The sequence below is a fragment of the Ostrea edulis genome, chromosome 2 (genome assembly GCF_947568905.1).
Source record: "Ostrea edulis chromosome 2, xbOstEdul1.1, whole genome shotgun sequence".
In the NCBI taxonomy this organism is placed as follows: domain Eukaryota; kingdom Metazoa; phylum Mollusca; class Bivalvia; order Ostreida; family Ostreidae; genus Ostrea; species Ostrea edulis.
Genome location: NC_079165.1, coordinates 23,745,542 through 23,759,792, shown reverse-complemented (window position 1 = coordinate 23,759,792; position 14,251 = coordinate 23,745,542). Strand labels below are relative to the sequence as shown.

Here is a 14,251-nt window from a genome sequence, read left to right as displayed (position 1 = left end):
CCCGCTGTAAGCCAAGAAGAGGAGGAGGGAAGTGTTAATAAATTCTTATATTACATGAGGATCAAAATTTGTCTTCGTGATTATGATGTCACAATTAGAATACTATGACTACAAAATGTAAAATATCCATTAATTTGATTAATTGTGCACATAATTATTTCATACTGGAGTTGCTCTAATCTACTGACTTCACATTCTTAGTATTTTCTCAAAGAGATTTTATAATATTCACTCTCTCGTCTTTCTGATAACACGTAATGTTACGACCAAAACTGCTGACTGCATCCTTAACAGTAAACGAATTGAAAAACCTTAAATCTAGTAGATGTCCCTTGGACAAAACACAACACCAAAAACATGTTTATAACGGATTCATGCTTATTGCTAAGTGATATTTATTAAATATTATTCCCCTATAAGCAAACAACAAAAATTGTATTGGATATAACGAAGTTTGATTAAAAAGTAATTTTTCACTTGCCCTGAAGGTTCGCTGTAACCATGAAGTACAGTACTACAAAGTACAGACAGTAAACTGTCATCAACCAAAGTACAAACACATGACACTTTGATATGTGCGTCAACATTACACACAGTAGAAAAACATCACCATCTCTCAAACATCGATCATCACTGGTCTTTATCAAGGAATGAGCCGTTACTAGCAAAATAAAAACCCTTATCTTATCCAACAATGTTTTCAATGGGCATTGGCCGTCATTTTGTCACCAAAAATTGAATTGAATGATTGATGTTTTCTGCCACACTCAACAATTTTTCAGTTATATAGTGGTGCCCAGTTTTTTTTTTATTATTGGAGGAAGAGAGAACCCAGATATAATGCACCTGGGAAGAGACCACCGACCTTCCAAAAGTAAACTGGGAAACTTTCTCACTTACCGGCGCGAGCAGGATTCGAACCCGCGCCGACAGAAGTGAGATGCTGCTGTGATTTTGAGCGTGATGCTCTAACCACTCAGCCACGGAGGCCCCTTTTGAACGGAATGAAAATTGCTCTATATTATATATTTCAATAATAACACCACTACAGTCCCTGAAACATTCTACTTTACCATTTTTCCGTTCGCTCACCGTTCGTTCAGCGTGCGTTCACCGTGCGCTCTCCGTTCAGTTTTGCGTTCAGCGTGCGCTCACCGTTCGTTCACCGTTCACAAAGCGTTCAGCATGCACTCACCGTTCGTTCACCGTTCACAAAGCGTTCAGCGTGCGCTCACCGTTCGTTCATCGTTCAGTCTTTTCATTGTCATTCGAAACACCAAAGTGAAAGGACCAATCTTGATAGCAAGCCGAAAATGAAAATTGAACATGTGCGTAAAAGTGGAAGGAGACTTTCTTACTATATCAGAAATTTAATTTTGAAGTACAAAAGGTCAGGATTATCCACTGTGAATGCCGAAAGGTTCATTTGAGCTTTTGTTAAAAAAAATTCTAAATGAGAGACGAATATAAGAGTTTGTCGTTATGAATTTAACCCAGGTACAAAATATAAGGAAGTTTCAGGTAATGAAAACCTCTTCCCCTGTGTTGACGATTTAGCATTTACAAGTTCGAGCAAAAGCACAAATTATTATAATTATTTTGCATTGTTTGACACGAGTTTTAAACAAGTCATCCCCCCTACTTTGAAAAATAAAAACAAACAAACGATGCTACATAATGTACATTGTACCGTATGTACATGTCAGAATGTCAAATTGATATAGCTATTTTATGCCTATATTTATGAAAAACATTGTCAATAAACTGATATTTACTACTCATGCCAAATTAGAAACTTTTGTAACATTTGTCCTTAATGCAAAGATGTAATTGTTTATCTGGTACGTTTCTGCACTAGCCTTTAAACATCATGCAAATATTGCTCGATCTAAATACAATCTATGGTCACATTAATAATAAAAATAGTAAGTTTTGTACTTGCATGTGCATAAATTCTAGGATTATTTCCTCGGGTCGATGTAGCTGCGACAAATGAATGACACAAAATGTAAGTAGGAATATTTAATACTGATAGAAGTGTTGAGGTGTTGACATAGGGTATACTGTCTGTATTGTTTGTTTACTGCATCTATCTTGACTCCTTTCGGGGGTGTTTGTTAATTACAGGTATCCCAAACGATCCAGCTATTAAAGTTTGAAGCCCTACATGAACACCTGTAAATTCTGGATGTCACTACACATGTAGACTATAGTGTTTTCCTTTTCACATGCATTGTTTATATATCATACCCATGCATTAAATGTATCTGTACATGTAATGTTATACACAATGTACATACGAAATTTGCTTTTGTTTGTATATGACTGTTGCGTGTATTAATGTACAATTTGCGATAATTTCATGAAATATATACATGTATACTCGGTACTTGTACAAAAATATATTACATTGAATATATCCAGAACTGTAAAATATGCTGCATCACGATTCTGGTTTATTTTATTTTTTATTAATTGATGAAATATACATGTACATGTATTTTGTTACTTGATTATGAAATAAGTAAAATCCCAGGGAAAAATCTGAAACATTCCGAGTAAATAGATCATTTTGTGTTCAGTGTGCGCTCAGCGTTCGTTCACTGTTCACTTTGCGCTCTGCGTTCGCTCACCATTCACTCTGCGTTTGTTCACCGTTCGCTCACCGTGCGTTCACCGTTCAAGTGGGAAAGAAGAACATTTCAGGGACTGTATTTGATTATTTCAAACACTTTTTAAACTCAAAGTAGGCACAGAAATGTGTAATTTTGGTGATTAGATAATTATTGTCTTGCAAGACAATAATTCTTCCTTACATATTTATTTTCACTAAAAGCGGTCATCTAATGTAGTTTTTTTTTTTTTGAAGTTTCCCTTCTTTTCGTACAAAATAATTGTTTTTATTAGTCATTGAAATATATTCCTATGCCATTAAAAGATTTTGAGAAAAAATTGCCATCACTTTCACAGCTAATGCCCATTTAAAATGTCACAATGAAAATTTGTAAAAGGAAGACGTTGTTATTACCAATGACCAGTTAGTTCTCATCTTGACCAATGACCAGTCAGTTCTCATCTTGACCAATGACCAGTTAGTTCTCATCTTGACCAATGACCAGTTAGGTCTCATCTTGACTGTAATACATGTATCTTAACAATACTGCTGTAATATATTTTGAAGGCTTGTATTCTATAGTTCACACTCTAGCACTAAATTCCTTAAAGGTCCGCCCTTTTTGTACAGAACGTACGGCTCAAATGATTTCCTTAATGTTATCCAACAGTCTGTTTTTGTTGTACCAGAGGGCCTGTAAATACACTCAGAGAGGGGCGGAGTCGTGGGCAACGTCTGTATCTTCCAAACCGTGACCTACAATTTTGTATGTATAAGGAACACAGCATCCCTTACACTTTCAATTTTTCGGTACAACCCCCCCCCCCCCTTCATTCCACGGTATGACCACCAGCCGAATGCTTACAGGAAGTACATATCAGAGATCTAGGAAGCATTCTAACAGATGTTAGTCTGGTCAATTTCTTCATCAGATTGTTACGAAAAACTTGGGTGGAATTATTTCATATGAAACCATCAAATTGCCAGACCAAAATACAGACCAAATTGTTCTTATGTGTTGTATGTTTTTGGGGCAAATAATGAAGTATATAATGTATTTACTCATTTAAAAACTGCTGTGACTTTCGTGATTATTGGTTAATCCAGTATAATTGCCCAATACGGATTTCCATTTCCCATTCTGGATTACTCCATATTATGTACCAAACTGACTGTGTAACTAACAATATCTTATTTGTCCTAAATCAACGACATATTTGAATGATGTACATACACACCAAAAATAAAATCAACTTTACAGCATACAATATTTTTTATATCTTACTTGTCCTGAATCAACGACGTATATCAACCAGGTCCCCTTTTCGTCATGGAGACGTTGTTTAATGGCCGCTAAATCAGACGTGTCATACGTAAATCCTCCATCGGATTTGACAATCGTCAATGGTACCGACAAGCCTTTGACATACATTATTTTGCGTCCCTCTTCTTCTTCTAGTTTACCTGTGTGTAAAAATAAATCACATCCCTTCACTGATTTACAAAAAAATGGACAAACAATAACAGTCGCACTCTTATTTAAGTTTAGAATATTATACATGTACCTAAATAATGAATTCAAAGTCAAATGGAACTATAGGTCAGGAACAGTTTAGTTCAATCATGAATGAGCAGAATTGTGATTTATTATTTGTAAAGATTTCGTGTTCTGCCATTGTTCTTATGTGTGTGTTAGTGTACTCTCTATACAAGTCTTAAAAAGTAATTAAGGTGGTTCATTACACTAAAAAAAATTTCAGTTGCTCGTTTAAACACCTGGTATGAAACATGAGTTCAACATCAAAAGAGTGAAACATGGTCTTTTAAAATTATTTCATATGATTTTTTCCGGTATGATAAAAAAGGTGATTTATTTGCAAATAACAGATGTCACTGTGATTTCATGCATGATATAAATATCTAATAAAACCTGCGAAGAGGACTTGGGGTAAATGTTCTAACTTTTTAGACAAAAAAATATTGATGAAAATCAAAACAGGTTTTTGTTAATATTTTTTTAAATCAACAAATAAAATTTTCAAGAAACATGTCATTTGGAAAAAAGATAAATTACACAAATATATCTTAACAAGAGGCCCACAGGCCTTATCGGTCACCTGCATACTAGTGTAAAAATATCACTACTTCCATGGGCTATGAAATCTAGAAAAAATGTCCTGTTCTGAATATCTATGCTAAATTCAAATGTTCAGCAACAGTATAAAACAAGATGTGTTCTTAAAACTTCACTGCCCTCAAAAGTGCATACACTGATGAAAAGCTTTAAATAATTGGTGTATTAACATTAAAATATCAAAAGATATGACTAATTTGGACTCATCTTAGTCATAACCCTGGGTTGTGAAATTCACCATTTTTTTGTACATCCTTTTCTGTTATTCCTAAGTATGCATTTAGATTTTATACAGTATCGGCAAACTTACACATAAATACTAGTATATACTAAGTTTGGCCCCACCCTGGGGTCAAAACCCTTACTCTGGGGAAAATCAAATTTACAATTTTGGTAAAAGACTACCTGCTCTATCCATTTAGTTTCAATTTAGTATCAAAAGCACTAAAGAAAATGATATTTAAGTGTTTTACACATAAACACTATATAACAAGTTAGGCCCTACCCCGGGGATCATGAAATTTACAAGTTTGGTAGAGGCCTTCCTGCTCTACATCACTATGCATTTAGTTTTTCTTACATGTGTGTGGTTCTTGAGAAGAAGATTTTTGAAAATTGGTCATTTTTGGGTAGTTTTTGCCCTGCCCCTAAGGCCCCAGGGGTGTCATTAACATTTCTCAATTTTCAATATTATTATTATTATTATTATTCTAGCACAAGTTTACATGTAGAACAATGGACTTGAAACACAAACCTTTCTCGTCAATTAGCCTGACAACATCTTTCATCATCTCTTGATAAAACGATTCTCCTCTCTCAATGAGAGTCACTCCAAGGCGATCATATATACTCTGAAACTCTGAAAGATGTACAAGAAATATTACCATACCCACATTTACAATAAAAACTAGTAATTAAAGATGCTGCACCTTCTCTGTACAGATATGGGTTATATAAGATTTGAACCAAAGATTTCTATATACAGTATTTTTTTTAAAACTGCCTTACTCTCAAAATAAAAAGAAATGTCCATCATTTCTGGTCCCATTTTCATTATCAAACACCAAAAGATTCTAGACACAAATTTTGAATGAACTCCCAGAAGAATTATTGTAAAGATGAAAAGGGATTCAATGAACACACAAGTAATTATGTTGAAAATTTACTCCTGTATTTCAGTCTAATCTGGCACAAATCAGTGCCTTAAAAACTATAAATGAATACACAACTGATACAAAGATGCTATCACAACCTCCTTATAACAAAGTATAGTTGAGCACATAACGCACATGTATGCATTTGAATAAGTTGAAAATACAGGGGCCACAGACAATTTTATTCTTTTTGAGAGAGAGAGAGGTGAAAGAGAAGAGAGAGAGGAGGGAAAGAGAGAAGAGAGGAGAGGTGAAAGAGGAGAGAGGGAGAAAGAGAGGGAGAGATAGGAGAGAGAGAGGGAAGAGAAGAGAGAGGAGAGAAAGAGAGGGAGAAAGAGAGAGAGACAGAAAAGAGAGAGGGAAAGAGACAGAAAAGAGAGGGGAAAGAAAGAGAGTGAAAGAGAGAGGAGAGAGAAAAGAGAGGGAGAGAAAGAGGTGGGAGAGAGAAGAGAAATACAGAAGAGAAAGGAGAGAAAGAGAGGAGAGAAAGAGATGAGAGAGAAAGAAAAGAGAGGGGGAGAGAGAGGGGAAAGAGGAGAGAGAGAGATGGAGAGAGACAAAAGAGAGGGGGAGAGAATGAACTTTAGGAGTACTGACCTTTCCTGGACACATCACAGATAAGTTTCCAGGCATTGATATGGTCTTTGTCATAACTTTGTAATTTCACCACCGCCTCATAAGCTCTCTTTTTAAAAGCTTCATCAGCATCAAACCGAGCTTTGGATTCCTAGGGCAAATAAAAAAAAAACCCTGCTCTTAAATAATGTCCAGAGTATCTATAGCAGCAGATTTATAGCAGCACTCCTCTGGATCTGCTTATTAATAAACATAAAATCATATCTCCAGCCCACATAACCCAACACATCACAGACACAAACAATGATAAATCAAATACGTGAACATTATCTTTTCATCATCATGTTCATTGGTGCAAAGAGTGATAACTCCAAAACCTTTAAAACTCATGATATAAAATGTATGTAAAGCACAAAGCACATTAAAGATTGGAAATACATGAGGGTATGAACTGTGACACATCACACTGGAATAGTACTTGATGAAGTACGCCGGCATGAAGCACTGCAGTTCATATCCTCGGGTATTTTCAAAAATGAAACCTATTTCTTATATCTACACTCTTTTCTGTTGGAATTCCCAGTCGTTAAAATAAAAATAAATAAAATAGACGTACTATATTTTGCATTGTTTACAACAGCAGCATGTTCATGAGGAAATGGTTATCTATGTAGATATATGAAGGTCAAAAACATTGGAAATGCAAATATATATACAAGTATGCATAATGTTCACACTGCCAATTAAAACTAAATGGTTATATGAATGTAAAAAAAATGCTATAGCTGATTTCAAATCCTTTTTTTTTTTATTTGAATAGGATTGATCTTTTGATAAAGATTTCAACTTCATCTAATTGACAACAATTTGGCCTTCCTTACCTTGTAGAAAGCTTGGAGGTCCTGAATTGGAGGTGACACCACATTGTAGTTAGGGAATTGGTCCTTCAGATGAGCAATTAGCATACCAAACTGAGTGCCCCAGTCCCCTACATGATTAATCCTCAAAACATCATGGCCGACCCATTCTAGCAGACGACAAACACTCTCACCAATTATCGTAGACCTGTTTAAAATTTGGAAAATCTTCAAACTACAACCAAATTTGCAACAGGGCATTAGAACTTAAACTTACATATATCAGTAGAACGTTTGATGTTGTTTTCCCCAGACAAAGCAAATTCTGTCAAGTCAGGATACTTGATGCAGAAGAGGAGTAGGATTGCCCCCCCCCCCCCCCCCCCCCCCCAACACAAAATGGCCTATATTTTCTAACAGACAGTTTGCAATGATTTAAATCCACAATCAACTTAAAATAGTGTTTCATGCATCTAGTTACTGAAGCTTCTAGGCTTTCACCCCCTTAGGTTCCCACCATATCCTCACCCTGAACCTACTGAGGACCCCCCCCCCCCTCCGACCTCAATTTGTACCACCTCATACTGGTACCAGTAGATCGCCTGGCATTAACAGAAATAGATAAGTGAATGAAAGACTAGCCAGACACACTGATGAAGGGAAATAAAAATGTCTCCGTTTGATATCGTCGGAAGAGTAAAAATGAATCTACCATTGAGTTGTGATCAGGTAGATCAAATTGTTGTTGTCTGAACACCTCCATTAAAGGCTACAACATCCAATTACCTTAGATGACCAACATGCATTTCCTTGGCTATATTTGGGGAGGAGAAGTCCACTACCGCTCTCCTCCTGACCCCCACTCTAGGTGGTTTCACACCTCTGGTCAACAGTTCGCTTATCTGGTCAGATACAAAGGCTTTGTTGAGGAAGATGTTGATGAACCCAGGCCCTTGTACTTCTACCTGTAATAGTGGTATACAAAGCTATGGTTTATTATAATCAGGAGTGGGAGAAGCTCATATATATAGTACTTCTAAAAGTTCTTAATTTCCTCTTTAAGAAAATCACATGTTTTACTGCACTTCCTGAAACACTGTTGATGCCTTATCTAAGAAATACATTTCTGTTTTGAAAATACATGAGGGCATGAACTGCGACACATTACATCATCACACTTCATGAAGCATTCATGAGGAAATGGTTATTATTTCAATTGGTACAGATATTGACGGTAAAAACATCGGAAATTGAAATATTTGGATTTGCATTCATTTGATTTCAGCACCTTCACATCACAACACCAATCATAAAGCATCAATTATAAGACATCAATTATAAAACATAAATTATAAGACACCAATCATAAAGCATCAATTATAAGACACCAATCATAAAGCATAAATTATAAGACACCAATCATAAAACATAAATTATAAGACATAAATTATAAAACATAAATTATAAGACATAAATTATAAAACATAAATTATAAGACACCAATCGTAAACATTCAATTATAAGACCTGATAAACCAGTAAGTACAAATAAAATTAACCTTTTCAAAATATTCGTTTTGTGGGAGGTTTTGTACGATTTTATCTGCTATTTCTCTTGGACTGGCTCCCTGCCCCATCTCTTTTAATATCTGTTGGAAAGAAAAACCATTGTAAACAGTTTGTATTGTCACTTTGAACTGTCATCTTGTAATTGAATTTTCATATGCATATCTTTATATATTGCAAAAGTACACATGTAATGCATGCACTTTCAATTAATAGCACCATACTTTTAAAACAATTAACAACCACAAACTATCCAAAAAAATCACAGATGATTAATACATCAATACACAATAATTTTTAATTTGTCAGACATTTTACCACTGGTTAGCATGGTCATGGGAATGATTTGACACATAAGATTCACAAATTTAATTAGACTTTTCGTTGTGCTTTTTTAAGTCTTATGTGCCTAATATAGGGAATAACAGAGAGTAACAAAAAGTCTCATTCTACACAGTGATTAGATAGAATATATATATCAACCTTTGCGATACTCATGGCACTGTTACACTGATAGTCTGCAAACTTGGAGCTTCCCTGAATCATGGTGAGCGGATTTTCTATTCCAGGAAATGCCTTACGTATGGCGAGTCCAAACACATCCGCCACGATGGTACTGATGCTCATCATGTAATCGGGTTTCCTGCTCTTCTCAGCAGCTACACTCTAAAACATTTCAACAATCAGAATTTTCACTCGCCATTCAGGCAACGTAGGCACCGATCACAGGTTGCTCGAATGGGATTCAGGTTGCCCAAACAAAACGGGCATTAAATGTACTTTTTTTTTTTAATTTATCGCACTTCTAATTCAGTTTCAAACAGAATCTTAAAAACTCTCTCATTGCAAACATCGTTTTCACCCTCACCCATCTCCTTATATTCACTGGCATTCTCTTTGTTTTCACCCTCACCCATCTCCTTATATTCACTGGCATTCTCTTTGTTTTCACCCTCACCCATCTCCTTATAATCACTGGCATTCTCTTTGTTTTCACCCTCACCCATCTCCTTATATTCACTGGCATTCTCTTTGTTTTCACCCTCACCCATCTCCTTATAATCACTGGCATTCTCTTTGTTTTCACCCTCACCCATCTCCTTATAATCACTGACATTCTCTTCGAATCTTTCCATGCTCTCTACCACTACATTCTCTTCACTTCAGTCTTAACATTTATCTTTTTCCCAACTTCATTCACACTCAATTTTAAATGGATATTTTATGTAATATGTCTATCATTTTCATTTCTTCCCCTCTCTGTTGTTTACCTTATGTATGCTTGTTGTTCTTGTATGCCGTTAATGGACCCAATATTGAAAAAAACCAAACCAAACAATATTCTCATTCTAAAATATTTCACTTTGTTTCAGCCCGAATTTCAACCATTGTTTCTGTCCTTATAGTTTACACTTGGCAGATTCTTGGGTCTGGAATCAGAAGCTCATATATTTCATATTACAACTTCAAATCTGAATGATGTTGAGCACTGAATAAAGTCTGAAATAACGCGGGTATTTTGGCAGCAAGAACAAATTTTAAACATTTTCTCATCTTCATAAATGAGCCTGGATGCCCCTGGGTCAACAATGTCTTATACGGCCTCTCTTTTACATGCAAGTTTCCTTTCCTTTATAATTTAATCTGTTTCTTAGATTGTTTAGGCGTCAGCAAGGCAGTTTCTTTACCCTAACCAGATCGAATGCCCACGTGTAAATGTAAATTGTACATTTCTGGAATTCTGAAAGTCTTAGACGACTTTCATTATCGCAACAGACCAAAATACTAAAAAAGATTTACCGACTGGATTTTATTCCTTTTAATATCATTTGTATTCATTCTCTAAATATATATTCAAATTTTACTGACAATTCAAACTCGTTACCAGGTCACCATTTTGGCGAACTAAGTTAAAAACGGGTCGTCAAAAATCATTTCAGGGTGGAAATGATGAGGTGACAAGCATGAATGTCAAACCCTGCTATGATAAAAACTTTTAACATTTTCTGACTTTAATTTTTATTAATATTGAAACTTTGCACATCTTCTTAATGGAAATTGTTTGCTCTTCATGACATCAGATAACTGAGAAATGCCACTTGTGCATGGAATTTTGGGACAACCCTCGTATATCCAACCCAATGTATTCAGACAAAAATCAACTGTCATAAAAGGAATACATGTTAATGAAGTAATACTGTGATAAAAAAACCCATGATATATGGTATGTGCCAATGATTTAACAATCTTTACATAAACAACCTCTTAGAATTCTTAAAATGCTCATAGCCTACCTTTTTCAACGTGTTAATCTGGTATTTAAGTTTGGCATTTTCATTCTGCAGGGCCTCTAAAGCTGGAGACACAACCCCCTCAGCCAACAGTTTCTGGGGGTCCTGGAGGGTGGCTATCTCCTCCTCGAGTTTCTTTATCTCCGCCTCCTGTCAACACACGTATATGCAGTGTATGTAACAAAAGGACAGTTTAATCATTTGTTAATAACAATGGTAAATATTCACCAAGTGTCAATCTGTCAAACATCAAACAAAATTTAACAGGTTGGGAACACCCCCCCCCCCCCTATAGTGAGATCTTCTCTAAAATGCAATTATTCCTCTTTAGCGAGAAAGTAAACATTATCATAAACAGATGTTGTAGTGTCTTTATTGAAAATAATGGAAAATTCCGTGCAATGCTGAATAAGTGTGACACATTGACACACCCAGCATGACTCGAATTGTCTCTATGAAAGGTGAAGATAATGAACAGTGATCAATCTCATAACTCCAATAAGCAATACAATATAGATAGTTGGGCAAACACGGACCCCTGGACACACCAGAGGTGGATCAGATGCCTAGGAGGAGTAAGTATCCAATGTCGACCGGTCACACCCACCATGAGCCCTATATCCTGATCAGGTAAACGGATTATCCGTAGTCAAAATCGGTGTGCCAAGAACGGCCTAACAATCGTTATGAAACACGTCAGACAGCATTTGACCCAATGATACATGTAGGTTGTATTGACGAACTAGATTGTTATAACAACCATAGAATTTGCGAAATGCTGACTTCAATCGAGACTGTTGTAACCCCTGTACCATCAACTTGTTTGTCAGTATCTTGCCTCCATTTAAAAACTGACTATACGCAGAACAAGGTCTTGCGTATCGAATCAGTTGAGAGATATGAATACCATACATGTATATATGCAGGTGATAATGGAATATTGCTACATAAATATGGGATGTTGACGATGGAGAAGCTGAAATCATCCCGTTTGTCATACAGTGGAGTTGTCAGTTTGCTGTTAATGTCTACTTTCAATAATAAAAATATCTAAGTATGAAGCAGAAGTGGATGACTCTGTGGTGTATTTCATTTTGAGCTCACTGGGATATATCGAATCGACATATCATATATAATATATGCATATGTACAATTGAGCCAAGGCAATAATCTACATGCACGAGTTTCAACTTCCACATAACAGTTATGAATGAAAGTTATTATTGTTAATAAACAAAACGTCGTTGATATATCTAAATGTCGAATTGAAGGCCACAGCAAGAGATTTTTTCTTTTGACATAGAAGTTTTTGAATAAATTCTGCTTCATTTGAATATAGAAACAGATCAGCTAACAACGGAGCACAATTTGTGCCCATGGGAATTCCAAAAGACTGTTGGAAGACCTGATCACCAAAGACCACGAAGATATTGTCAATGAGAGACTCTAGCATATTTTAAATTTTAAGTTCAAAGTACTTGTGCGTGGAATCAGAGTGGTGTTTAACAAAGTAGTTTTTTGGATGACTGATCACTAGACATGTATATTTCCTTTTACCATTTTTGTTGAAAAAGCAACTGTCTATGATGTCAAAAAGTCTAGTCTTTAATTTATCGTTAGGAATGGTTGTGTATAGTGTTGAAAAGTCATAGGTTTTGATGTTATAGATAAGAGAAAAGTTTTTGCGATTTCAAGTTTACTAAAAGTTCTTTAGAATTTTTCAGAATCCACATTTGATTAACATCACTTCTGGCATATGTAGTCGCACAGTAAGTTTGAAGTTTCTCCTTCACTCTGTTAATATTTTCGTGAGGAGCAAAGATAGGGGCTTGGTAAAGCACTTACTGGATCCAGCAATGTATCTTTGTTTATAAGGGATTTTAGGTAGTTTAGGGATCCAGTATATGTACGGTAACTCATAAAACTCTATAAAATTTACAACACAGTCAAGAAATTTCATGTCAATATTGCTGCGGGAGGGAAGGATTCTGAAATCATGAAATCCATTGCACATAGTATTTTTTATTTGATTTATATATTTGCAGAAGTATCTGACATTCTAGCACTTTTTCTTTTCACGTGAAACACAGAGATGTACTCCACGAGTGTTTTTCTCAACTGTACGGGATAATCAAGTTTTTGCGAGAATATCTTACTATAGGGGAAGTGTTCCCAACGTGTTTAATATACTGGGGCCCGTTTTACAAAACAACTTACGACGAAGTCGCAAGTCTTAAATTGTATTACACTGTTATTACTTTGAGTGAATGAAGTAAAACTTTTCTGAGGCTTAGTTTTCAATATTAGAAAAAAATATTTTGCATTTGGAGTGAATGATCTTACAATAAACTAGAAAATTCCAGTATGTAAACTTGGTCGTAAGTCGTAAGTTCTTTTGTAAAATGCGCCCCAGAAAACTAGGTGATAAATGATAAAGACACCTCGTGTGCAATTCATTATTTCATACACTTTAGTCTTCCTCATTTCAAATTCTCCTTTTTAATGAATTGTTGTGGGTTATAACCATGATAGCAGCTGAACCACAGTTGAATCGTATCCACTCTGTTCTCTATCACACATACCATGGATACTCAAGGGAAGAATCGAAAGTAGAACACGATTTGTAAACAAACTTTTAAAAAGTCAAAAAACACCTTACTTGAGAAAAGTTACACAAATCCTCGTATGTACTGATGTCCTAAAACTTACCCAGACTAAAATATTCCAAACATTGTGTTTATTATGTGTAATGATAGAGAACAGAGCGGATAAGATGCCCCTGTGGTTGAACTTCCAAATTTGGGGAAAGAAAAGCGAGGGTGTAAGATTCACATAACGAAAAAGGATCTAACCACGGTAGAGATCACAGGACGGAGTTTGTAAACTTTAGGAAAATTTACATTTCTACCTAAATGAGTGTTCTTACCGCTTGTTCGGCGTGTGCGAGCAGCACAGAAATATCAGACATCGTCAAGTCAGTGATGCAATCTGCCGGCAACACAGACGGAACAGGATCCACGCTGCTTGTAGTGCCTAGCAGAGAAAATCGATCAGAGAGAT

The 14,251-nt window shown here is 35.7% G+C and overlaps 1 protein-coding gene across 1 annotated transcript in view; it reads right to left on the bottom strand.

Moving 5' to 3' along the window:
• Positions 1-14,251, bottom strand: part of LOC125678692 (arginine--tRNA ligase, cytoplasmic-like) — a 66,299-nt gene extending 52,048 nt beyond the window's left edge. Inside the window, exons 1-9 of the mRNA XM_048917333.2 lie at positions 14,118-14,251; positions 11,195-11,341; positions 9,384-9,566; positions 8,894-8,983; positions 8,122-8,300; positions 7,360-7,543; positions 6,500-6,629; positions 5,503-5,607; positions 3,900-4,078 (exon numbers count right to left, since the gene is read on the bottom strand). Of these exons, the coding sequence (XP_048773290.1) occupies positions 3,900-4,078; positions 5,503-5,607; positions 6,500-6,629; positions 7,360-7,543; positions 8,122-8,300; positions 8,894-8,983; positions 9,384-9,566; positions 11,195-11,341; positions 14,118-14,159 (1,239 nt within the window). The 5' untranslated portion in view covers positions 14,160-14,251. The remainder of the gene's footprint in view (positions 1-3,899; positions 4,079-5,502; positions 5,608-6,499; positions 6,630-7,359; positions 7,544-8,121; positions 8,301-8,893; positions 8,984-9,383; positions 9,567-11,194; positions 11,342-14,117) is intronic.